Source organism: Tricharina praecox, assembly GCF_024521635.1.
Source record: "Tricharina praecox strain CBS 144465 chromosome Unknown BZA05scaffold_16, whole genome shotgun sequence".
Classification (NCBI taxonomy): Eukaryota; Fungi; Ascomycota; class Pezizomycetes; order Pezizales; family Pyronemataceae; genus Tricharina; species Tricharina praecox.
In genome coordinates this window covers 636,465-651,019 of record NW_026250418.1, presented here as the reverse complement: position 1 = coordinate 651,019, position 14,555 = coordinate 636,465, and the positions used below count along the sequence as shown (strand labels likewise).

The window sequence follows — 14,555 nt, the reverse complement described above, 5'->3', positions numbered from 1 at the left end:
AGATAAAAACTGAACAGGTACGGTATGATACTTAGAACACCTCATTGTCATTCCTTCCATTTCCTATCGTACATACACATCATAAGTACATGCACAAGTACACACTCTACACACGCTACAGGCTACGGATTCCCAAAGCCCTTACTATTCTCCAGCGCCAGCTCCAGCTTCCTCTTGAGCTTCTTCCTGTTGGCATACTCCGGCAGCAGGAGCCTGCCAAAACACGTCAGGCTGGACGGGAGGCGCTCCGAGTCCTCGCCGTTGCGGACGATATAGAACATGATGTTCTCGACGCCGCCGATCGGCACGCGCGGCGAGCTGGTCACGAACTCGAGCAGCTGCCGCCGCTTCTCCTCGTTGAAGCTGTGCACTACCGCCCAGAAGTCGCGGATCACTCGGTGTCCCGCGTGGTACCCGTCTTCGTATTTGCACACTGCTTCGAGACGTGTGATCGACAGCGGCGTGGTGGAGGACGAGCCCTCAATCAGTGTTTGCAGCGTCGAGGGACAGAATAGGTGCAGGCTGCGTTGAGGGAGGAGCGCGTGGAAGCCCCGCGCGAAACAGGTATAGGCGGGGTGGATCGAGCGTGATGTCAGCCAGGAGATGTAGTCGCGGACGTATTCCTCGCGGTTGGCGTTGGTTACTAGAGGGGCTTCGTGGGGTGTAGTTGGGGGTGAGGGTAGGAGAGCTTCTTCGTCTTCTGGCTGTGGCGGTGGGGCGTTGGCTAGATCTGGCTGAGAATCGGGGACTTGCTGTGGCTTCTCGTCCGTTCGGGTCTCTGTACTCGTCTCTTCCACCTCTTCCACCAACTGGGTATCAGACTGCTCCGGCATCGTCTCCGGCTGCTCATCTCCATTGCCAGGCTTACCATCACCTGGCCCAATATCATCCACACCAGCCGTATCAGCCGTATCAACAGGTGGATCCTCCTCCACAACAGGCGCACCAGCCAAATGAACAGGCGGATCCTCCTCCCCAGCCGGTGCAGGTGCAGGCGCAGGTGGACTCTGAATACTTGTCTCCTCCGCGGGTATCCACTCAATAGTCCTCTGGGGCGCCACCGGCCTATAATCAACCTGCTCCTCTGGTGCATCCGGGCGCACTGCCCCCACCACTGGCTCATCCTCTTTCGCATCCTCTGCATCCCCCTCCTCCTCGTCACCACTAGGCTCATTAAGATCACGATACGTAACAGTATACCTGGTATTCCCAGTCCTCAGTCGTTGCAGGCGCCCCTCACGTTCCTCGACATCCTCAATCCTCTGCCGTTGCAGGTGCTCCTCGCGTGCCGCGGCATTCGCAGTCCTCTGTTGTTGCAGGCGCTCCGCGCGTTCCTCGGCATTTGCAGTCCTCTGTCGTTGCAGGCGCCCATCTCGCTCCTCGGTGCCCCGAGCCCTCTGCCGTTGCAGAAGCTCCTCGCGTGCCTCGGCATTCGCAGTCCTCTGTCGTTGCATGCGCTCATCGCGTTCCTCGGAATTGATGTTCTCCAGGATCTGGCTCAGCGAGCCCAACCACTCATCCGGCGCAGCGAGTGTGGGCAGCCAATGCTCCAGCTTCTTGTCTTCCGCCACGGCGGCGGGTTTTTTCTTGGGAGATTTAATCCTCGGGATGGGGCGCGGCAGGAACTCGGGGCCGTTCGTTTTCGCATGCTCCATATCGACAGAGTGGACCTGGCCAAGAACATCGGTGGAGTATTCATACGTGCGGATGAAGACGTTAGCGACGTCTCCGTCCTCCCAGGTGAGGAGATCCCTCAGGCCGCGCGCCAGCTCGGGCCAGCAATCGTCGATGTCGTCGAGAGTCGGCGTGCCGCCAAGGAGCTTGATGTACAGCGCCTTTGGAAAGTTCACGGGAAGGGTGATGCCGTTGTAGACTGCGAGGCCGACGACGAGACCCACGAGCTCGAACTTTGCGGAACTCTCGAGACTGCCCTCCCAGAACCACGACATCCGTGTGCGCTCGTCCGTCACGAACATCCCGAACTCTGGTGACATGATTTCTTTGATCAACAGGGAGAAGAACTCCTGCTGCACGCCACCTTGGTCAACGCCCTCCTCTCCCTCCGCAAACCGGATCTTGAGTGGTCGTAGTAACTCGCGGTGTTCGCGATGAATCAATTGGTTGAGTGCGTCCTCTAGCAAGTTTGTTCGGCGAACGGCAATGACGAAGTATATGCTGAGAGCGGTATCGATCTTTGCCGCAAAGTAGGGATACCCCAGTTTCGTCAGATCGCTCATCTGGCTGACCATGCGGAGATTCGCGATCGCACTCTCATACGCCTTCTTCATGATGTCCAGGTTGATGGCACGGAAATACGTGACTCGATGCGAGACCGAAAAGAGGTATGCGTGGTCCAGGAGGTGGATATCGTCGGGTGCTCTTGTCTTGATAGTTTTATTGCACCACGCGACTGGCCAGACAGTGGGACTTATCCGCTGTCCGATCATCCACGTCTCGAAGACCTCTGGAAACAGTCCATAGGCCTCGTAATCCGCATGGAGCAGCTCGAACATCTCAACACATGCACCAGCGAGACCGTTCCGCGTCACCACTTCGTCGCCATTCCAACACCTAGCGAACACCACCCTCGTCCACTCCAGCATGCACCTGGCGAGTCCCGTTCCTCCTCTGATAGACCCATCATTAGCCATTCCAACCAGCTCCTTCCCGAAATCAGCCACAATCTGCAGATCTCTCTGTTTCCTATGTAGCTGTTCGCACCTCCGCAGGTACTGCTTCAGATGAGAAACCGTGGCATCCCCTTCCGTCCCTCTAAATGCTATAGCCCTCAAAACTCTCCTCATCAGCCGCTCGGCAAGCTCGTCCTCGAAGCCTATATCCGGGGCGACATCATGTCCATTCGACACTTTCCCGGCCGCCCTCAACTCCGTCACAATCCTGAACACCTCTTCGTCGTCCACAAGCCCCCGTGCCAGCACATGAAGAGCCACGACGATCATGCCCGCCGCGGCCTTATCCGACAAGCCTTTACCGGGCTTCGAGAAGACGTTTGCCATTCCTTCCCACACAGCGCGTATAGCGCATTCCTGCAGTCCACACTTGTACAGCAAGCCGAGCGCCCTCTCGACCGATCCCGAATCGAAGCCGACCGAATCGTCATCTCCAACGCCACCAAACGACGCAAGAGCAGCTTCCGGTGTGGACAGAACGTAGAAAACACTCTGTTCCGCAAACGCCACCACTCCGATCATCTCCGCTTCCGATGTCGCAGGGTCGCTGCACATCTGCCACAGTGCCTCGCAGATATCCTCATTCAGGATCTTCAAGCTCTGCGGCCCCACCGCCACCGGTTCCGTTGCCGGCCAAAGCATCAACGTCGCCGCGTTCTTGTCGCTTCTGCTAGGCGTGAGATGTGGCTTCGCAACCGCTGCCGCGTCCTTTTCCTTCCGCAGTCGTGGTTGGTGATATACTGGTGGCGGTATAAAAGTGTTTATGGGGGTGGTGAGTTTCGCCTTCGCATTTGAGTGTGGCGTCGGCGTCACATCCTTTGCGGACGACATCCTCCGCCTCGTCTGCTGCTGTAGTATCTCCTGGTGATGCATCTGACTGACCGCCTCGGAATCCTTGTTCATCCGGCCAGTATCCATCACGTCCAGAGGATTAACCGGGAACTTCAATTTCGGCGGTTCGTGTTCCTCCTCCTGCCCCCCCCCCTCCCCGTCTTCCTCCCCCTCCCCGTCTTCCTCCCCCTCCTCCCCCTCCACCTTCCTCGGCGGCAGCGGTGGCGGCAGACTAATCCACTCGACCATCTTCAAGGCGACAGTATTAAACAGCATCTGCGTAAACGACCTAGGATCCTTCGCGCCCTTATCGGTGACCACACCCACCTCCTTCTCTGTGCGCTTTCCCCCCGTAGCGAGCGTGGGCACAACGGGCTTGCCAGGACACAGCGCGCGGAGCGGCTCATCGCCGGCCGCGAGATTGCACGCAATGATGCGCGCCGACAGCAGCGACAGCCGGCGCGACGCATTCGAGTTCCGGGGTAAACGCTTCCGCGCACTGTAGCACGTCGGCGTGTCGCAGTGCGCCCGCTGGCATCCGTATAGCAGCTGCGACATGTAGCTACATAGACAGGGACCGGAATCAGCACTTCAGGATCGAGCGAGCGAGCGAGCTCCATGGCTGGCACGAGGGGGCGGAGAAACTCACCGCCGCACAAGCCCCTGGAACCGCCGCTGCCGCTCGGCCTCGCGCGAGCTCAGCGACGCACTCTGTAGCTGTATCGTGTGAGCGCGGATGATTTCCGGGGCGCGGGCCGGGAGCGCGGGCGTGGATGGGAAGAGGGTGCTCTCCATCTGTAGGGTATCGTCGGTGGGGGTGGGGCGGAGGCGGGGTGGAAGAGTGCCGTCGTCTTCGTCGTCGTGGTGGGGGAGGGGCGCGATAGTATGGAGATGGTGATGATGTAGTGTGGTGTATAGTGCTCTACTAGACTCACCAGGCCAGGCGAAGCTGCACTGCACGGCGGAGACAGAGGTAGGGATCTTGAGGTACCCACTCTAGTGAGATTACTCTAGTTACACGGCGGTGTAACCTCCAGCAAGCAAGGCATCGCCATCCCACTCTACATAGAGCTCCGCGCTGGCTGCCATTGAAAACCTTCTCACCAAGTCACCGGCGGTACGCATATAGAGTTGAGTAATCGTACGCACGTTTGGAGTGACGTCAAAACGGTCCGCAACTCGGCTCGGCTCGGTTTGCTCGACTTGACTTGACTCGACTCAACGGCTATTCATCCATCCAGGCACCCCTCTATCTCGACTTCAATCCACTCCTTCCCATTCCACCACCGTATCACAACCACCAGCAGCAGCACCACCAGCACAACCGCCATCCATAATGGCCCCCAAGATCGTCACCCTGATCCGCGTTCGTCCCGCCTCCCCCATTCACTCCTCCCTGTAGCTAACCCTCCTCAGCACGGCCAAGCAGAACACAACGTAAACGAGCGCTACCACATCCGGGACCCATACCTGACTCCGCTAGGGGAGACACAATGCCTCACCCTGCCGGACCGCTTCCCCCCCTCCCCCCCAGTATCCCTCCTCGTCAGCTCTCCCCTCAAGCGCACAATCCAAACGACCCTCCTCGGATTCCCCACGCAGATCCACTCCGGCGTGCCGGTGCTTTTGCTGCCACAGCTACAAGAGACCTCCTCTCTCCCCTGCGACACAGGCAGCGACGTGCCCATCCTGCGGGCAGATCCAATGCTGAAGCGGACGGCGCACGGATCCCGCGCCGTCCTCGACTTTTCGGCGTGTGAAGCTGCCGCATCGGAGTGGACGAGCAAGAAGGGGTTTTGGGGGCCGGATCCGGCCGCGCTGACGGAGCGTGCGCGGTGGGTGAGGAAGTGGCTCAGGGAAAGGCCCGAGGAAAATGTTGTCTGCGTGCTCCATGGTGGGTTTCTGCACTATCTCACCGAGGATTGGAAGGGCACGGGGGATTTTCCGGGAACGGGCTGGTCGAATACTGAGTGTAGAACTTATGTGTGGGTGGGCGATACGGATTCGCTACAGGAGACTGAGGAGAGTAAGAAGCATCGTACTCATGGAAAGCCGCTGGGCAAGACGGAGTTGAATCAGTTCTTGAGTAGTCATACCTGATCTGGTGCGGTGGATGGCGGGTGGAAGGAGGACACCGGGGCGTGTCGATATAGATCTGCTTTTGCTTTTGCTTTTGCTCGCTTTGTTTGATGCTTTGTGTACTTACGCACGCATTATCGTTATTACGGTACTCGACAACTCGAATCATTCTCATTCTCGTACTTGCTATCGTGCAACTTCAAAAGCAGGTAACCAAGCAGGCAACCCAAATCAATCATCACCTCCCCATCATGCAGTAAGACTCCGATAATACACCCAATCTACTCCAGCGGCCGCAAATAAACAAACGAGAAAACACTTTCAGACGCAGAAGATATGTACAAGAACCAAGCCAATCAATCACAATCATGCGTTTATCACAGCAATATTCTACCGCACCAATAATTACTCAGATTATAGGTACTCAAAACATACCGCCATTCCCATCAAATCCTCCCCTCATCGTAGTGGGCGGAGGAGGGGGTACAGTTTCTGATCTCGGTGGTGGTGGTGTAGTATTGCGAGCCTCGAGACCACCCTCGACCGGCGCAGTTCTGGATCTTCTGGGCGGGCCAAACTCCTCGAGCCCATAGTCCTGAACCTGAACCGGCGGGCTCCTAGACTGCTCGCGTGGGGGTGGACGGAAAGTCGGTTTTCCCGCGTACAGTGGTTGTGCGAGCTGCTCCTCGCGATCACGCAGTGACGACTGGCCGCTGTCACGGCTGTACTCGCGTTGGCCGCGTGGTGGAGTTCCGTAGCCGCCCTCGATTGCAACGGCGGTCATGGTGCGCGATGGTGAGTAATCGGAGTTCGATACGCCGCTTTGCGGTGTCGTGTAGCCGGTGTCTTTTATCGGTGGTGGTGGAGGGGTGTGGAAGCCGTCGTCGAGTCCGACTGCTGTGTTTATTGGAGGAAGAGCATAGCTGTCATCTCTGGGTGCAGCTGTGCGGCTTCTAGGAGGAGGGCCGTATGCTCCGGCTGTTGGTGCTGCGGTATGACTTCTAGGCGGAGGACCGTATGCTCCGGCCGCCGGTGCTGTGCTCTGACTTCTGAGAGGAGGATCATAGGCACCAGCTGAGGGAGCTGCGGTATGGCTGCGAGGGGGAGCACCACCACCGTATCCACCATCCATTCTGTCCACCACAGTGTTGCCTACAGGAGGAGGGCCATATGCTCCTTCCGATGGTCCTGCCGTGCGACTTCGAGGAGGTGGCGCGCCATATCCCCTCATCTGAGGCGCTAAATTTTGTGGTGGCAGTCCGTATCTCCCCTCCATAGGACCCGCCGTCTGGCTTCTGGGCCCAGGCTGCGGTGCTCTGTACATCTGTTGCAGACCAGCGGTCTGCCTCCTGGGTCCTGGCGGTGGTGCGCCCCAACCACCGAGCTGTTGGTCCACAGGCTCTCGGGGGCGGATGGGAAATCTGCCTCGTCCACCTTGGCCAGCAAGAACCGGCGGTTGTCCGTTGTCGTATCCTCCGCCAACCGTGTTGTTTCGGGCGAGCCTGTCCATCACGAACGTACTTCTTCCGGACTGTCCTGGCTGGAGGGGCTGCAGCTGGTGGTACTCTCCGTCACCAGCATACCCACTGTGCTGTTCCTCCATGCGTCTCTGTCCCCCCACTGGCTGTGGTAGGTATCCAGAATCAACTGTAGGGTCGTAGTAAGGTTGCTGTGGCTGCATCCGGTGATCTGAGATTACCGATTGCTGGTAGTCCCTCGAAGAGGCGGACGACTCATAACTAATGTGTGTCCGCATGGTTCCAGACCTCGAAGGAGCAGACTGATGCACAACACCAACCGGAGCATTTCCAGGCCCACGGGTGAGAGCACGAGCCGGCGGTGCGGGTCCCGATTCTTGAATGAACGGAAGCTTCGGCTCTCGGCTCATGTAGCTCGGGGGCGGCGTATTCGAGACCAATGTGTTGGAGCGCGGTATCAGATTCGCACTGGAGCTCATCGGATTCGATGCCACTACGCGCCCGACGGTGGGATTGCGAGTTGGCGCAAGAACGGGTATTGTCGGCTGTCGCGCGATGAATGCAGTGCCCTGTTTCTTTTCTCGCTGAATCGCCTTGTCGTGCTTCTTCTGGACAATCTCGCCCATCCGCGTGTCAATGCGCTCCTTGCAGTATTTGCTCAGACTCTGAGTTCCCGTCATCGTGTGCCATAGGTAGACGACATAGATTATCGCCGCAAGCAGAAGCTAGATGCATCGGTCAGCAAGATTCGTGCCTATTTTCTAGGAGATCAGATCCTACCCGAAGAACCGCCATGACCCAGAACAGACTCGTGAATGCCATGGTCCCCAAGATCATCACTTGAAGCTTGTTCTCATCGTAAAGCGCCTGGACGTTCTTGCCGAACTTGTCCCAACCATCCCATTGACCGCTGTGGACAATCACATCCGCCTGGGTAACAGAGATGAAAGTCAAGGCGTTGATAACGACCCGCGGGCCCTCAGCGAAGATGATCCTCACCCAGCCCTTGAACGCGAAGTATGTAAACAGTGCGAGATAGTCCACCACGCCTCTCGACTTAGTCAACCTCGAGAAGACGAGGAACCGTTTCCAGCCCGTATCCTCCTTCCCCTTCCCACCCCAAATGCAATTGAACCCGACCGCGATCAGGTCCATATATGCCTCGGCGACACCATCGCTCTTAATGACGCGAATCGCACGGAACCAATCGATGGCCAGCAGCACAATCGAGAAGAATATACACACCGAGAACACAATCCTGGCGACATCGAAATCGATGATACCACTCTTCTCGAGGGTATCGTTGGTCCAACGGTTGAACGCGAGGAGGATAACGGCCGTGTAGCTGCGCATTCACACTCGTCAGAAAATAAAGTAAAAAAAGAAAGCCGTTGCGCACGCCGACATCTCGCCAATCGAGCATAGACCATCATCCGTGCGCGATGCGACTCCTCCCCACGCATGTATAACTTACATGTCCGCAGCATAGCAAGCCACCGAAACCAACGTGCCAACATAAATCCACCCATAGGCCACATAATTAATGAAGCTCTTGCTGGTGTAATCATTCATGTTCTGTCGTCCGTCAGCCCACATTCCTCCTGTCCCAGCCCGGCGCGGGAGTGGGTATACGCACGATGTATGCGAATTTGTGCTCGGCGAGCACAAACTCTTGTTTGCGATTTCGCCCGAAGCACCCCATGGTTGGGGATGTTTGTTGAGGTCCGTTGCGAGGTTTGTAGATTCACCACCGAATATCCTAGGTATCCTGTACGCTGAGTATGTCGCGAAATCAAATGCCCGTCAAGGGAGGAACCGCGGACCAGTCCGCCGTCGAGAAGAGAAGGAGGAAAATAACCGAAAGGAAAAGTGAGCCGAGTTGGTGTCGATGTTGTCGTCGTTCAAGGAAAGTAAGTGGTGATTGTTTACGCCGGGTTGCGGTGGTCCACGACGGTGGAAGGAGGGTGTGTTTTGTTGGGATCAACCAGCCAGCGCCATTCAATCCGATTCGGAGATTGAGATCGACCGAGCGACACTCCAAGGCCAGCGACGATGATGCCGATAGAACGTGGTGGGGAGTGTGGGGTGAGAGTGAATGGCGCTCGCTAGCTGGGAGGGGCGGTGGGGGGAGTTGAATGTCGACTTCTCCGAAACGTTGACTTCGACCAGCGATGCGATAGAAACGAAAACGCAAGGAAGAGGAAAGGAAAGGAAAGGGCAAGCAAAGGAAGAAACGAAAAAGCCAGAGCCAGCCAGCAAGTGTGAAAGCAAGTGTGGGATGCAATGTACAAGAATGAATCTACTTCACACACAACCATGGGGCGGGGATTTGGGGGTGTAAGCAGCATCATCAACATCAGCAGCAGGCAGTCCCTCCTCCCTCCCTTTCCTCGGTCCCATCACCACACCAAGCGAGCGCACTCTCTCTCCTCTCTCGTCTCGAATCGATCAATCTACCAGAGAGTGACCGCAAGGACCCGCACACCAGCCTCCAGTCTCCAGTCACCAATCGCCTCACCCACTCCACCCACTCCCACCCCCTCAAACCCCCCAAACCCCCAAATCTCATACGCCTGCCCATTCCGCGTAACTATTTCGTGCCATCCCTCCCGATTCCTGAACCCCGCCAGCCTATCAGCGGCTCGCGTACCTTGCGGCGCTTCCCCACGTCGCCCTAGTAATTAACGTCGCCAGGAGTCCTGGCTCATGTCCCTGCAGATTCCCTGCAGATGGCGTTTCTCCGTTAGTAGGTGCTCGGTGGGTGGAAATGCACCACATGCACGCGTGGATAGGTGGATAGATGACCTCAGTGTGAGACCTTCTATCTTGGAGCTGTGGACAAGATGGAGTAGAGATAGGTACCATAACTACCCTGGAGTCTAGAGATGAGAGATGAGGAGAGATTATGATAATATGATAGAGTATAAAAGTACCTAGTATCGGCACCCCGCCGACATACCCGGACCGTTCCCAGGCTTCAAAGTTCAAAGTTCAAAGTTCAAAGTTCAGTGCTCCCGAGTCCCCTCAAGGCTCACTGGCCAAACGGCGAATCATAACGAGACCACGAGAGCAATGAAGCGGGAAGTTGCAGGCAACGAGGATCGGGGGAATTTGCTGTCTGAATTCCCGCACATTCAGGCTGCTTAGTAGCTCAGTAAGTACGGTAGATATGCCGCCGACCATCCTCCCACGACACAATACACGATTCCTCACCTCCGAATCCCCGAGTCCCAACGACTCCCGCGCATCGTCCACGAATACCGGCAATGCATGTACAGTATGTATGATGTATTTCGATCTCCCGCCCCGGGCCCCCCTCCCGCAAGCCACCCAAGCCACCTGGCAAGCCACGCAGGCCACGCAGTACTCCCCGGTACCCGAGCTCTGAAACAAAACGCCTCCTCCGCCCAGGCGCTGCGGGCCTGCGGCAACGCCCTACAGTGTACTCTACAATACTCTAGAGGAACTACACGCCGCCGATCGACAGCCCCGAAACCCGAAACACGAAACACGAAACCCCGCAGCTGGATAGGTAGGCCGCACCATAGGTAGAGAGTGAGAGTCGACGCTGGGTGGGCAACGCTGGGTGGGCGAGCGTCATGAATGTACCGTACCCGCCCCGTGGTTCGCGCTGCGTACGTCCCGCTGGGTAAAAAAAGAACGGAAAAAAGAAAGAACCCGGGAGTGGAATGGAAGGATAACGGTGAACCGCTGCCATAATTACCGTACTCGCGATGCCATGTCATGTATTCTGCCGATATTTGGAAATAGTTATAGAGTAAACTGCCTATACTCTACACGTAGTCTACACACACACCACTAGGCTGTAGAATGCTTCTTCAACGTTCGAAGCCGCTACGCTACCGCCACTCTACCGCATGCGCCTGCGGGAATGCGGGATTTGGTTTCTTTTTTTGTTTTGTTTTTGTTTCCTTTTTTGTTTAATCGTCATCATCATCACTGCATTCGCCCGGTTCCTCCCCACCGCCGTACCTTCCCACTAACTCCCCACCGCCGTGCCTACCTCCTCACTACCGTACCTACATAGTACGGTACCTACCGTATCATGCTGGATTGCGCATCTACTCTACTCTACTATGTAATAGGTACTCTACGTCCGGCATCGAGACTCAAACCCCGGGTAGGTAACCGGGTTGTCGCTGTGATATAGATAGCAAGCACTCTACACATTGATGGGGAACGCAGGTGCGCTCGGAACAGGTATGTACTTAGAATCCGGGCTTAGATTGGATTGCTCAACTATTTCCTGGCTCTTACGTAGATCATCCTAATTCCTGAATCCTGACGGCTAAGTTGAACCTCTACCTAACTCTCCAGCCATCGTCAAACACTCATACTCACTCGGTACACATTGCAAGCACGGTCTCTCCGCTATTGTACAAAGACATCAATTTGCCATAGTCTAGACACGCCGTATGCGACAATAAATCGGTGTTCCCTCTCTCTCCCTCTCTCTCTCATTCTCTCTACAAAGACACCGACAAAACACACAACGCCCGCCCGCCCCAAAGTCGAGTAAAGCCGAGTAAAGTACCGTAAAGCAACACTACCAGATCCTCTTAGCACACATTTTATACCTGGTGACGCCCTCGAGGGAGTCCATCTCTACGCGCATCTCCTTCTCGCGTCCTTTACGGACCATTTCCGCCACCTTCAATTCCTCATCCGGATTACCACCATATATGATAGCCCTATTCTCGGCAGTGATAGTAGTAGTGCCGAAGGCACTACTCCTATGGGCGCCGGTATGCGTCCACATCCGCTCGCGCTCCTTGAGGCCCCGATAGCGGCTGCGGGCGATGCCGAGCAGCGTGATCCCCAGCAGCAGCTTGACGGCGAGGAAGATGAGGAAGCACGCGAGCAGGAAGAACGCCATTGTTGCGGCGGCGACAAAGTCGTCGAAGAGCGTGGAGGCTGAGGCGTCAGAGCGCGAGAGCGCCCGCCGCAGGATCGTGTCGATGCTAGCTAGTGCCGCGGAGGTCTCCGAGGTCGCGAGGTTCTCGCTGAGAGACGTCGTGGCGGACGTGCTGGGCAGCGGCGACGGAACGTGTGTGGCTAAGAACATGTGGTAGGTTTGGATTGTGGCGCGGATGAACAGGCAGGCCAGCGGGATCACGGGGAGGCCGATCCGCTTGGTTAGGTTTTGGTCCGTGAATGCCTGTGCGATTGTTAGTTGATGGAGGGAGAGACCGGGGGATGATGCTACGTACGCGGGAGTAGTAGTCTTTGCATTGCACGTCCAGGAAGCGCTCGTATAGCACTGGCCTGATGTTGTTGAACTTTGTGATGTAGGCGTGTTTGAGCCAGTCGACGATCATCTCGGACCCAATCACCATAAAAAATGGACCCATGATTTCTCCAGTCCACTTGGGGAAGAACGTGAAGCTTTTCGGGAGGACTCCGCCGCTGGGAGACGGCGAAAGGGACCACACCCCCAGCTCTACCAAGTTCCGTGTAGCGATGATGACGAGCATCAGTATCAACTGGAACCGCTCGACGATGTCGGCACAGAGGAGCTGAAACAGGTTCTCCTTCTCGAACTTCTTGAAAACGGTGGATTTGATCTCGACAAATTGCACAGATAGCAGCAGCGTCACAAGCGCATTGGAGTAAGAGTTAACGGCGACGTTGAGGGTGATCACTTGATAAAAAAGTACGAGTGAGTGAGCAACTAATAAAGGTCAGTAAGGGAGTTGATTCTCCGGATTGGGTACCAACTATTGTAGGCCAATGCGAGCAAAAAGAACGCGATGGGCCGCCAGATCTTGCTGTGGCCGTCGGGACGCCGGTCGAGCACTTCTCGAGAGAAAAGCACATCGAAGATGTCTTGTCCGAGGGCAGCACATAATTTGTCCGCAAACTAGGCCACCCGTGAGCATCTATCAAAGAGTCGAAGCCTATGCCGGAACTTACATCGAGCATGTTGTAAATGACATATAATTTGATGCCACTCTGCCCGCGGATCGAATGGTACATCTGACTAGCATCGAACCGCATCAAGAACCAGCAGCTGGTAAATAGAATCATACCCCTCAAGATATCTGCCTTATGATTTGGGTTCAACCCGCTCACGTTGGTTTCTTTACGTTTCTTACGCTCTCGCCGCTTCTCGGGCGTTTCGGCTTCACCATCTTTCCTAGACTTCTTTCGCAACTTGTTGCCATCGTAGTTAAAGTAATTCCATACTCGCATCCTCCAGTATCCCATCAACACGCCGATAGCCTTCAAAAATCGCAGTGGCAGGATGGTGAATATGTAAAGCCAGCTGTCCAGGCATGCGAAGACGCCGAACACCAATGCAGCCTCCAGCTTCGGCGGAAGGAGAAAAAAGTTCATGATACGCTCCATCGCAATTTCTGCCGAATCATCAGAGTGGTGCGGCGGCTTTCCGTACACCGGCCCTGCTCTCTGTGTAGATGCATCATCGTTGGTACTCGGCGTGTCGGGGAAACTTGCAGAAGTCGGCGATGACAGCGCTAATGAGAGGTAGCTCTGGAAAGGCAGCGGCGGGAGTGCCGACGGTGTAGTTATTGTTGTCGATGTCGAAGTCGGTTGACTGCCTTCCCGACGACTGCCGTTCACCTTGTCGACGTCACTGCCTCCCGGGGTATCATAGCTCGCATCCCCGCCGCCATAATTGTGTACCACTGTCGTGCTCGTAGCCGTGCTCGTAGTGGAACCAGAGTTTTTTCGTTTCGGTGTAATCATGCCTCTGTCCCTGCTGCCACTCTCTCTCCTCCTGGATGAGGTCGTATTCGGATTTCTCGCTGGCGTGGTCACAACTCTCCTTGAGGTAGGCGGTGTAGACAACGTCCTTCCCGCGACCAACGGTCTCGCAGGCCCAGTCCCGGTATTCGTAAGGGTGCTCGATCTCGCGCGGCGAGCTGGAGAGGAAGACGAAGACGATGGCTGCAAAACGAACGGCGTCGAGGTGGTATCCAAGGGTAGAAGCTCGCCTAACTGCTCGTGAGACAGCTTCAGCACTTTACCCACGGCCACCATGTCCTCTTTCTCCGCTTCCTTGTTCTGCCCCTCGCCCTCCCAAGCCATCCCACTATCGTCGCCGGGCCCTGATGTTTGCCGCAATTCGGACAGCCTGTCCTCTGGCGGTGGTGTTGGGTAAACGTGTCCGACTCTCCCCCTCCCGTCTCCTCCTCCTACTCCTCCTGCTCCTCCTCCAAGCTCGATCCCGAGCCCTCGATCACCGGGCACCATCTTGTCGCGCAAACAAAGCTGTTGAAGAAATTCCCCACGAACAGAACATGCATTAGCAGCCGTACTGAGCTGTCGGGGCTGTTGTCTTTGTTGTTGCGGCTTCTGGATGCGGTACAGGCGGAGACGCCAAGTTGACGCTGACGGGCGCGTTGATGGTGGTGGTGATGATGAGTGCGGTGCAGGAGCGCGATCGACGACAGGGATCAGCATCTTTGGGCGTGAAACCGCCTTCTGGGGAGGA

The 14,555-nt window shown here is 56.3% G+C and overlaps 5 protein-coding genes across 5 annotated transcripts; 1 reads left to right on the top strand and 4 right to left on the bottom strand.

Moving 5' to 3' along the window:
• Positions 1 to 37: 37 nt before the first annotated feature.
• BZA05DRAFT_354976 (uncharacterized protein) lies at positions 38 to 4,607 on the bottom strand. Its single transcript, XM_051481377.1, has 3 exons — positions 4,171 to 4,607; positions 1,194 to 4,083; positions 38 to 863 (listed from the first exon to the last, which is right to left on the bottom strand). Exons 1-3 carry the CDS (start codon positions 4,314 to 4,316, stop codon positions 123 to 125), a joined length of 3,777 nt encoding a protein of 1,258 aa, XP_051338505.1. The 5' UTR covers positions 4,317 to 4,607; the 3' UTR covers positions 38 to 122.
• On the top strand, positions 4,608 to 5,621 carry BZA05DRAFT_375072 (histidine phosphatase superfamily; the record flags this gene model as incomplete). Its single annotated transcript, XM_051481777.1, has 2 exons — positions 4,608 to 4,887; positions 4,938 to 5,621. Exons 1-2 carry the CDS (start codon positions 4,858 to 4,860, stop codon positions 5,619 to 5,621), a joined length of 714 nt encoding a protein of 237 aa, XP_051338504.1. The 5' UTR covers positions 4,608 to 4,857.
• A 345-nt stretch (positions 5,622 to 5,966) lies between these two features.
• On the bottom strand, positions 5,967 to 8,780 carry BZA05DRAFT_446012 (uncharacterized protein; the record flags this gene model as incomplete). The annotated part of the gene is made up of 5 exons (XM_051487043.1): positions 5,967 to 5,990; positions 6,088 to 7,803; positions 7,859 to 8,423; positions 8,553 to 8,653; positions 8,715 to 8,780. 5 exons carry the CDS (start codon positions 8,778 to 8,780, stop codon positions 5,967 to 5,969), a joined length of 2,472 nt encoding a protein of 823 aa, XP_051338503.1.
• A 1,274-nt stretch (positions 8,781 to 10,054) lies between these two features.
• BZA05DRAFT_401733 (uncharacterized protein) lies at positions 10,055 to 10,915 on the bottom strand. The gene has a single exon (XM_051484025.1). The coding sequence runs from the start codon at positions 10,822 to 10,824 to the stop codon at positions 10,288 to 10,290; it is 537 nt and encodes a 178-aa protein (XP_051338502.1). The 5' UTR covers positions 10,825 to 10,915; the 3' UTR covers positions 10,055 to 10,287.
• Positions 10,916 to 11,314: 399 nt separating this feature from the next.
• On the bottom strand, positions 11,315 to 14,555 carry BZA05DRAFT_354973 (eukaryotic membrane protein family-domain-containing protein). The gene is made up of 4 exons (XM_051481376.1): positions 13,013 to 14,555; positions 12,818 to 12,959; positions 12,310 to 12,770; positions 11,315 to 12,257 (listed from the first exon to the last, which is right to left on the bottom strand). Exons 1-4 carry the CDS (start codon positions 14,522 to 14,524, stop codon positions 11,646 to 11,648), a joined length of 2,727 nt encoding a protein of 908 aa, XP_051338501.1. The 5' UTR covers positions 14,525 to 14,555; the 3' UTR covers positions 11,315 to 11,645.

What these genes read in the sequence shown, in the direction of transcription:
- BZA05DRAFT_354973 (XM_051481376.1), bottom strand. Translation starts at nt 14,524, where the DNA reads ATGCTGATCCCTGTCGTCGATCGCGCTCCTGCACCGCACTCATCATCA. An exon ending in GCTCGCATTGGCCTACAATA is followed by an intron (nt 12,771 to 12,817) that starts GTTGGTACCCAA and finishes GACCTTTATTAG; the next exon opens with TTGCTCACTCACTCGTACTT. An exon ending in GCAAAGACTACTACTCCCGC is followed by an intron (nt 12,258 to 12,309) that starts GTACGTAGCATC and finishes ACAATCGCACAG; the next exon opens with GCATTCACGGACCAAAACCT.
- BZA05DRAFT_354976 (XM_051481377.1), bottom strand. Translation starts at nt 4,316, where the DNA reads ATGGAGAGCACCCTCTTCCCATCCACGCCCGCGCTCCCGGCCCGCGCC. An exon ending in TTCCAGGGGCTTGTGCGGCG is followed by an intron (nt 4,084 to 4,170) that starts GTGAGTTTCTCC and finishes CTGTCTATGTAG; the next exon opens with CTACATGTCGCAGCTGCTAT. An exon ending in CTGGGAATACCAGGTATACT is followed by an intron (nt 864 to 1,193) that starts GTTACGTATCGT and finishes GGTGATGGTAAG; the next exon opens with CCTGGCAATGGAGATGAGCA.
- BZA05DRAFT_401733 (XM_051484025.1), bottom strand. Translation starts at nt 10,824, where the DNA reads ATGACATGGCATCGCGAGTACGGTAATTATGGCAGCGGTTCACCGTTA.